Source organism: Canis lupus, chromosome 23 (genome assembly GCF_048164855.1).
Source record: "Canis lupus baileyi chromosome 23, mCanLup2.hap1, whole genome shotgun sequence".
In the NCBI taxonomy this organism is placed as follows: domain Eukaryota; kingdom Metazoa; phylum Chordata; class Mammalia; order Carnivora; family Canidae; genus Canis; species Canis lupus.
This window is the reverse complement of record NC_132860.1, coordinates 22,673,488-22,683,870: the sequence shown is the minus strand read 5'-3', so window position 1 is coordinate 22,683,870 and position 10,383 is coordinate 22,673,488. Positions and strand designations below refer to the sequence as shown.

General features: G+C 40.1%; 1 protein-coding gene across 1 annotated transcript; it reads left to right on the top strand.

Moving 5' to 3' along the window:
* The first annotated feature begins 1,645 nt into the window (after positions 1-1,645).
* LOC140615479 (olfactory receptor 52H1) lies at positions 1,646-2,593 on the top strand. The gene has a single exon (XM_072795345.1). It carries the CDS (start codon positions 1,646-1,648, stop codon positions 2,591-2,593), a length of 948 nt encoding a protein of 315 aa, XP_072651446.1.
* Positions 2,594-10,383: the final 7,790 nt, after the last annotated feature.

Below are 10,383 nucleotides of genomic sequence, written 5' to 3'. Positions count from 1 at the left end.
CTGGACTGTAGCCACTGTGTGAACTTGGGGTGTGCTCCTGAGCCTAGAACCTAAAATAACAGAGACACTTTAGAAGAGGGTTTCTGAGGCTTCCAGAAAAGTGTTTTTCTGTATAGATAAGGGAAGGTCAGAGAGGAAAGAAGAGATCATCCTGCTTCTGTTTTTAACAAAAGCAGAAGGGTGGAGACTGGAAGTGTTGGTCTGGCAGATGTTGGTCTGGTGAGCTGGGCCTAAGAATGAATGAAATGTGGGGCTTGGCAGGAGGCTGAATGTGAGCTTTGTCCATCAGGACTCAGAGGTGCAGGAACAGCACAAGCTTCCTGTCACTGCTGCTCTTGGTAGTGAGTGGCTGGCTGTATGGTGGCTTATGTGTAGAATATAAATAATGTTTCATGCAACACATTGCTGGAGATGAAAGGAGGTAAAGGAACCTAGTCTTTAAAAGAGCAACTCTCCAAGTCAAAATTCTGGGAATTCATTCAAGAAATAGCAGTTCCAAAATCCAGTTGTTAAATAGGTTGTTTGTACTTTCATTGGTATGTGTGCATGTGTTGGTATGATGCATGCAATGTGTGTAGGGTGTACATGTGCAGGTATGGTGTGTGTGTGTGGTGCATACATGTGTGAAAGATGTATCTGTGACACATACAGGGTGCTGGGATTAGCATGGGTTGGTGAATCTATTGTGGTAAAATGCATATTAGATTGTAAACACAGATCAGAGAATGTTTGAGATTGTGTGTCTGAGAGAATAACTGTTGTAACATCTGTGCATCTATCCAATAGAATATGGATTTGCAAGGAAACAATCCTTTTGGAAAGAAATTTTGACTAAATGTGTTACTAAGTCAACATAATAGAATGTTATGCAGCTGTTTAGTGTAGAGGGTCTTGAAAATTATTTTTTGGGCGGGAGGGTGTGTAGAGCAGACACTCATCTGCTCTCTCATGAACCTCATCTATATGGAACTTTTCTAAATTTTATTTAAGTTCTACATGTTGTTCAGCATAGGCAAAGAACCTACTGGTTCGGCCTCTGTTTGTTCAATTTACTAAATTTTTGGATTTTTACCTCCTCCAAAAGAATGGTTAGCACACAAATGTAAGAGCCATAGCCATCCAGCAGCATTAAAAGAGCAAGTATTTATGGTGAGGCAAATTTTGGTATTCCAAATGACAGGATAAGCAAATCTCGTCAAGATCTTGTCAAGACTAAACATCCAAAAGTGTCTATAAAGACACAGAAATTATTACCACCATAAAAAAGTAGATACTATAATTTTTAACTGTTATCAGAGGTATGTCATAGCATAAGAGAGGAATTACAGCCAGTCTGGAAGGCTGCCTGGGAGAGTCGTGTAAAGTAGCCGAGATTGCTAGAAGAAGGAACATCTTCTCTTGAGGTAGAATGACTATAAGTCTCAATATATCTGAGGCAATGCTAGTTTATGCAAACTACCTGCTGTTGTATCAACACAAAACTTTATTTATTTCAAAAGTATTCTTCTTAACTGATATGGTCTTGTTGTGTTTAGGAGTCAAAAATGATGAATGGTTGGAAATGAGAGTGACTCAAGTGACCCTAACTCTCCTCTACTGCCCTCTGTCTGTCCCCAGGACCTGTATTTAGGTCATCATGTCTGCCATGATCATTTTCAACCTGAGCAATTACAACCCAGGACCCTTCATTCTGGTGGGAATCCCCGGCCTGGAGCATTGCCATGTGTGGATTGGGATTCCCTTCTGTATCATCTATGTTGTGGCCCTCGTGGGAAACTGTACCCTTCTCTACCTCATCACAGTGGAACGTAGCCTTCATGAACCCATGTTTTTCTTTCTCTCCATGCTGGCCATGACTGATCTCATCCTGTCCACAGCTGGTGTTCCCAAAACACTCAGTATCTTTTGGCTTGGGGCTCGAGAAATCACATTCCCAGGGTGTCTTACACAAATGTTCTTCCTCCACTATAGCTTTGTCCTAGATTCAGCCATCTTGATGGCCATGGCATTTGATCGCTATGTGGCCATCTGCTCCCCCCTGAGATATACCACTATTCTGACCCCCAGGACCATCACCAAGATTGCAGTAGGCATCTCCTCTCGAAGCTTCTGCATCATTCTGCCAGTTATATTCTTGCTTACACGTTTGCCTTTCTGCAGGACACACATCATACCACACACATATTGTGAGCACATAGGTGTGGCCCGGCTCGCCTGTGCTGACATCTCCATCAACATCTGGTATGGCTTTTGTGTTCCCATCATGACAGTCATCTCAGATGTGATTCTCATTGCCGTTTCTTACACCCTCATCCTCTGTGCGGTCTTCCGCCTGCCCTCCCGAGATGCCCGCCAGAAGGCCCTTGGCACCTGTGGTTCCCATGTCTGTGTCATCCTCATGTTTTATACACCTGCTTTTTTCTCCATCCTTGCTCATCGTTTTGGACACAATGTCTCTCGCACTTTCCACATCATGTTTGCCAATCTCTACATTGTTATTCCTCCTGCACTCAACCCCATTGTCTATGGAGTGAAGACCAAGCAGATCAGAGATAAGGTCATCCTTTTGTTTTCTACCAAGGGTTCAGAATGATGTTTAAATATGCTATGCAAAGCTAATATCCTTTTTTAGTGGATATTACTGTAGGAAGAAGGAAAAAGTAAGCTAAAAATATTCAAAGTGAGAACTACATACAGGTGCTTTTACATACCTGGGAAATGGTGTGATCTTAATGAAGGAAATTATTCTATGTATAAAAAATTCCCTGATGATCTGTTTACTTGTGGAATATGAGTTGCACTGAATATGAAAAGGAAGAAAGGTCAAAACAGAGAACTGACTTACTTTAAAAGGACAACACATAAATTCGGAAATAGAGATTTGCAACTATAGTTGAAGACTGTGTTAAGTAAGGCAGAAACATGAAGAGAGAGACTAAAAGTGAAAATATCAACAAAAAATTATTATTAAGGGGATCTTTAGAGGGACAGAGAGCATTTACAATAATATCCAATAGTTATTATTATTGATGAGATGCATTAGCAGATCCCATTCAGTGCTCATGCCCACCCTCCGCCCAACACATGAAATCTTTCGATACAAGTGCTATGAGCAGGGTGGTCTACCAGAAGGGTTGCAATGAGGAGGAGAGAGGATATACTCTTCACACCAGCATTGTTAGCCCCAGTGCTAGCAGACGATGGTAGCTTCTAGGCTCCAGGACACATTGAGGAAGGGAACTGCAGAGATCGTTTCAAACCATTTCACTGGGACAGTAAAGTAGACCTGGAGCCTGTGAGGCCCTTATGTACAGAGTGTGTTTCCTGGAAGGTGAGAGAGAATCAAATCTCAGACACATAAGTGTGGTACAGGAGGAATAAACAGAGGAACTCTACAGGGAAGTAGCGCATGCATGAGAAGATGCATCTAATTGCACAAGGATCACATGGCACACAACACCATGTGTCATATTCGAAGAATGATCTAGAGTTCTTATGATAAATCTTTCATTTTTTGAAAATTATCCACTGCTTTAGAATTATCTGCTGAGTACTCACTGTATTGCAATGAGCTTCAAAGCATTCGCATTATAAAGGTTAGTAATACAAAGAGACTCTGCCCTGCTCTATGGAGCTTATATTCTCAGGAGAGAGATTCACAAGAAACACGAAAACAAATAAATTCCCTACTTTCAAAGAGTAATGTAACTGAGAGAAAAATGAAGTGAATGCAGTGATGCACTACAAGTGGGCAAGGAGGACAGTGGCAGAGAGGACAGCACAGGCAAAGGTCCTGGGACTGGAAACAGTGTGACATGACTGTGGACAGAGGAGAGGTAAGTGTGGCCGGAGCACAGTGAGGTGAGGGGAGGGGGACCAGAGGAAGGAGGAGGAGGAGCATGGTCAGGTCCTGTGGGACTGGAATCATCCAAACTTCGTTCTAGGAGGAGGAAACTGAAGCCTGCAGAGTGAACATGACTTCTCTAAGGCACACGGCAAGACACTTATAAATGCAGAGCCTTGAATAGCATGTGTCAAACCCCCAGTACAGAGATTTTTCCACTCCACATAACCTCACTCCTGAGAAAATAAAGCCAGAGGGATTAAAAAATAAGTAGAGATATCAGAGCCCATTTTTCTAATTTGGTGAAGTCTAATTGTCTTAAATTAAGCCCCATCGTACTACCTGAGGATTCTGCTCTATGTACTAGCTCGCTAAATCTGCTCACAAATGTCAGAAGAGATGGCCTCTTATTTTCTGAGAATATGGATTAGCTAAGGGCTGATATTTTTAAAAGTTTAATGAGGAAATCAAAATAAACACATTCTAGGAGGCCTGGGCTGCTCAGTGGTTGGGCATCTGCCTTAGGCTCAGGGCGTGACCCTGGAGTCCTGGGATCGAGTCCCACATTGGGCTCCCTGCATGGTGCCTCCTTCTCCCTCTGCCTCTGTCTGCCTCTCGCTGCGTCTCTCATGAATAAATAAATAAATAAAATCTTTTAAAAACAAAAACCAAACAGATTCTGAGCTAATTTAAAGGTATGTTCTCGTTTCATCCTGTTAGGAATTCAAAGCCATGGTTGTTCACCAACACACAGGAATGGCTCCCATGAAAGATAATGCCCTAAAAAAGCAATACAGCAAGGGAATGTCCTCTGCACTGTGTCCATTACCTTCTCCCACCCTCTATCTTTGGACCAGTTATCCGTTATTGTATTTCTACCATCGCTCTATAAAGGGGTTCATTTATTTCTGTGACTTATAGCCCCTGTGCCGGTAACTCTGTATCCTAGTGTTCATATATGAGATTCCTAATAAATCCTAGTGTCTGCTTTCCTACCTAAGAGGGCCAGTGTTAGGATGAAACAAGTAATGTGGATCATGTGCTTTGCAGATTGTAAAATATTGATCTAACGCTGGCTGTTATGTTAGTATTCTACTACTTACCACTGCCATTCTCATCTGGAAAGAGAATCTCATCACCATGTTTTACTCTGAGGTCATCCTTGTTATTTAAAATGCTCCCTCCACTTTACTATTTATGGAAATAGAAAACAGGTTAAGCCTGGTGTTTCTCTTCCCTCAGGTCAAATCTACTGCTTCAGCTGCCAATGGCTTTTTGTGGTAAGACTGGCTGCAAACATTGTGTTCCAGTGTCAGGCCATGAATGACATTACATGTTCTGGTTGGATTTAATAAAGAATACTTATACAAATATCAGCAGGTAACTTTCTCACACATGAATTGTCTTATCCTATACCTTTTTCATTTTGCAAATTCCTTATATCCCTAATATTAGATACGAGATATTAAAACCAAACCATTAGGGGAAATGAAGTGTTTTACTTTTCCATCCTCAGAATTTAGAGCTGTTTCCTACAAAAAGTAGGGATCCATGGATGTGTTTCTACGCCATGTCTTCCAGAGTTACCACATGTCAGCATTCTTTAGATGTTTGTGTTTCTATTTTTGTTGGCTCTCATATTTTAGTCCTATTCAGTCCACTGTCCATTTGCCTACACCTTAGTCAGACATTTACTATATGTCTAGATGTGTTTTACTTTATAAGCCAATGACAGCTAGATGTAGCCATTGTGTTCAGGAGAATAATGTAGGACTTATGAAAATGAGTAATGGAATAGAGTTGCAATGTCTCTCTTAGAAGAAAGGAGGCAATTGGAAATTTTATGCTTTGCCTGCCAATTTGAACCTATATTATTAAAACAAATATGCAATGATTTTTCTGTCATATTTCATTTCAGTAACATTCACAATATACATGTTGTAGGAAACAAAATGCATAGAAATTGGCAGTACTGATATGTAACAAGTACTACCATGCTGCTTATGATTGGAAAACTTCTAAATTGGCAAAAGGAGTACATCACATATATGGATACTTTGCTCAGCTAATCTTATGTGTTGCAATGAGTGGCATAGGATGTTAGGGAAACATCAAGAAAGCACATGCAACCATTCCTCAGAGGCAAGGAAAGCTTCCTAGCAAGGTTTATTTCTCTGATGGCGTAGAAGAATACAAGTTGAGCCTCATGAATAAGGGGAACAGGACATGCCAGTCAGAGGGAACTGCCTGAGCCTAGGTAAGAAACCCTGTGTTTCAAAAATCAACAAGTCTTAGGTTGTTGCAGGAATCAACCATAGTGACAATGGCATTGCTCAGGGGAGCTGTAGGTTTTGGATGTGAAATATAGGGGAAATAGTCTTCAGTAGACGTAGGAAGCTAGTTGGATATCAGTAGATGAGATTTGTAAACCTACATCCCATAGGTTGATTCTATTGTTGGCACTTGAAAGTTAATAAGTTGTCACATATTCTTTATTTCCTTTTGCAAAGTAATTGAGGATAAGCATACAGGTCAGACAAGTTGATATACAAATATGAGTTTTACTTCTGGTAGTGCTAAATTCAAGAATTGGATAGGGATGTCTATTCAGTTGGTTTCTTACCTCCATGCGTAATGTTGGAAGGACATATCCAAGAGAGAGTTCAGATCCATAAAACAATCATTCTTCAGCTGAAAAAATACATTGAATCACCAACGTAGATATACTTGTAGGTGGACAAAATAAAGAGGCTTCTAGGAAAGCTCTTCAAACTGTCAATGTGGAAGAACCGTTTTTTTTTTTTTAATTTCCAACAACTGTAGATTAAGGTTTTTGTAATAAAATAAATAAAATACTGATGAATTGCTGTATGAGTTCTAGCAATCTTGGGGTGGAGTCTTTTGGGTTTTCTATGTACAGTATCATGTCATCTGCAAAGAGGGAGAGTTTGACTTCTTTGCCAATTTGCAGTGTGGCAGGATATAAAATAAATGCCCAGAAATCAGTGGCATTTCTATACACTAACAATGAGACTGAAGAAAGAGAAATTAAAGAGTCAATCCCTAGTTATTCCTAGGAATAAACCTAACCAAAGAGGTAAAGGATCTATATCCTAAAAACTACAGAACACTTCTGAAAGAAATTGAGGAAGACACAAAGAGATGGAAAAATATTCCATGCTCATGGATTGGAAGAATTAATATTGTGAAAATGTCAATGATACCCAGGGCAATCTACACGTTCAATACAATCCCTATCAAAATACCATGGAAAAATAAATTGAATCACCAAGTAGATATACTTGTATATGGACAAATGTAAAGAGGCTTCTAGAAAAGCTCTTTTCAAACTGTCAATGTGGAAGGACCGTTTTTTTTTTTAAATTCCCAACAACTGTAGATTAAGTCTTTTGTAATAAAATAAATAAAATAAAAATAAAATAGAACACATAAGTCTCATTTCTAGTCTTGTATTGAAAGCATAAAATATATTACAGTAAGTATTACTAATGTAAACACAGCACACAAATGAAATACTTGCAGAAATGTATGCACTTTTTCTTGAAAGTGTGCAAATCGGTGTTTATTTTTTTTCTTTTTTTTTAAAAATCGGTGTTTAATATAGACAAATTATATTACTTTGTGAGATTTTAGCATTCTTTAATTGCAGTTACACAAGAAGTCAGCAGTGGAATAGTGAAAGCCTCATAGTAAAGATCTAAATATAACTTTAGAAGCAATGCCATGCTCTTGTGTATCATATTTATAAAATTTAATGTATCAAAGGAGCTTGCATCTTTCTTGTTAATTTATCTAACATATGCTGGCTTGAGATCAATGCTACTTGTAAGCAATAATTTATGTTTATTTTTTGTGTGTGTCGGGTAACATTTTGTCATGCTAGAAACAAGGAAACCTGCCTCTAAAATTTCTATTATGAAGAATAGAAGAAATGATTTCGAAGAAATTTGATCATTTTGAGAACATTTATTTGAACTTTTTATTCAAAATTAGCTAAGCATTGCTATATTCTCATTATTCCAACAATTTATCTTCTGTGTTTACACTAAATTCAACTGATCTTTCAATGAAAGAAATAGTCTGGATCCTTGATTTTCTATCTGTGGATTTTGCGTGATGGAAGATGAAATTCAACACATTCTATTCAACGTGCATGGTGTTTAGTGATGAATTTTTATTTTTACAAATGCCTAATATAGAGTTCATCACTTATTTAATTATTTTTTTATAAATTTATTTTTTATTGGTGTTCAATATGCCAACATATAGAAAAACACCCAGTGCTCATCCCGTCAAATGCCCACCTCAGTGCCCGTCACCCAGTCACCCCCACTCCCCGCCCACCTCCCCTTCCTTTTTTTATTGATAATTATTGGTACTTTGTGGAATATGACATAACATTCTGGAGAAATTCTGATCTTTCAAACTTCTAACTTGCATATCTACCTCTCAAACTCATCCACCAGTGATAAATACATTGCATGAAAGTAGCAAGCATATTAAGAATACCAAAGATGACAAAAAAGAAAATCTGGATGCTCCATTCATATCCTTAAGAGGTAGGAACAAAAATGTTTGTTCTTTTGCACAAACACTAAAGGTTTAGTCCATAGTTCAAACATCTCAGTGGAAGTTTTCCCCACAATAGCTATCAGTGCACATCAGAGAGTTCCTCTTGATTGTTTTTGTCAGCTTCTGGGTCATCACACAATAAACAGGGTAATCTGGAATTTAACCCATTAAACTTTATTATTCCCCGTTCTGACTACAGCACCAATCTCATTATTCAGTTTAGCTGACTTGTTTTTCCTAAGAAGACTTCTGATATAAGCCCCATAATCATCTCCATTGCTGCAGTGTTGCTAGCATCATGACACAATTGTATAGGAAACTGAAAATTTAAACTATGAGGTGCCTGTGTGGTTCAGTTGGTTAAGTGTCTGACTCTGGATTTAGGCTCAGGCCATGATCTTAGGGTCCTGGGCAGATCCAGCCCCAACATTGGGCCCCATGCTCAGCTGGGAGTTTGTTTGGGAATTCTCTCCTGCCCTGCTCGCTCGCTCTCTCTCAAATAGGTGTCAGTTGGGTTTGTTATTTGAGCAGCATGAAGCAGGTCTCCATCTGAGTCTACTGTGCCCCACCCAAGGGCTCTGCAGAGACCTCCCTGCTTGGCCTCTTCCTTTCCAGGGCTGAATGTATTAGGCATGGAAACCTAGGAGAACCAGGAGATTCAGCAGAGATGACTGCAGACTGCTGCAGATCCCTCATTAACAGTGCACAACTGAGACTCACAGGTTCTCAATCCCAATAGGAATGCAGCGTCCATGGCCCCCTGATGCCCTGAGAAGAGACCCATAAATTCTTCCTGCCCACTCCTGCTCTCCCCCAGGCTTGCCTGAGAGTACCTTTGGAGTCCCCAGATCACTGATGCCCTGACTACTGAATGGACAGGGTGGAGCAACAGGGACTGGAGCATCACTGGATAGATGGAGGCTGAATGTTCTTCCTCATCTCTAATCCCACCTCCCCAGCAGAGAGGTGAGAGCTCCTGACTGATGAGCAACAGGAATTCCTCAGCCAGGCTCAGTCACAGGATCTGAGGGTTCTTGAAAACATCTTCTTTTCCCAATGCTCTACCTGGATTTATCCCATAGTGATCCAAGCACTGAAGGTCCTGCCACCATGCCAGTCATTGGATGACCTAGGAAGCTACTTTGTCCTGATGGGAATGAGTTGTTCAGATTCTTTTTCAGAGAACAACATTGGGGTGCCAAGGAGAGTGTAGGTGGAGACCAGTGTGGCTGTTTGAAAAGTGGGGTCGGGTGTCACCAGTCCCTTGTCACTGTTCCTGGAACAGTAAAACATGGAAGGTGCAGTTGGGGCCTGGGAGCAGGGATTAAAGGACAATACCACCACATTCTCTATTTTCCTTGGAAGCAATCTTATATTCAATCTGCTTCTCTTGGCTCTGTTGTCAAAGGAATTTCCTTTCTTTTTTTAAAATTTTATTATTTATTCATGAGAGTTAGAGAGAGTGTTTGTGCGTGTGTTTGAGAGAGAGAGAGAGAGAGAGAGAGAAAGAGGCAGAGACATAGGCAGAGGGAGAAGCAGGCTCCCTGCAAGAAGCAGCCCAATGTGGGATTCCATCCCGGACCCCAGGATCATGCCCTGAGACAAAGGCAGATGCTCAACCGCTGAGCCACCCAGGTGTCCCAAAGGAATTTCATTCTTTGGTCTGATTACTTAAAATCTTAGAGTTTAAGCTAGCCTCTTAACCACTGCTTTATCCATACTCAGGACCCTTCTGATTTCAAATATCGTTTGTTCAGTCCCCACCTGATATATTTTTGTTTTGTTTTGTTTTGTTTTGTTTTGTTTTGTTTAAGATATAGGATGGTTGGTCAGATTACAAAATTGAGAGCTAAGAGTGCACTGGAAAGGACTCAACAGAAATGGGCTCAACAAATTTTATGACTGCTGGAAAGATTGTCAATTCTATCTAACAGTGTTGCGTATTC

Bases quoted from the DNA above. Each gene is read 5' to 3' on its own strand.
- LOC140615479 (XM_072795345.1), top strand. From the start codon at position 1,646: ATGATCATTTTCAACCTGAGCAATTACAACCCAGGACCCTTCATTCTG.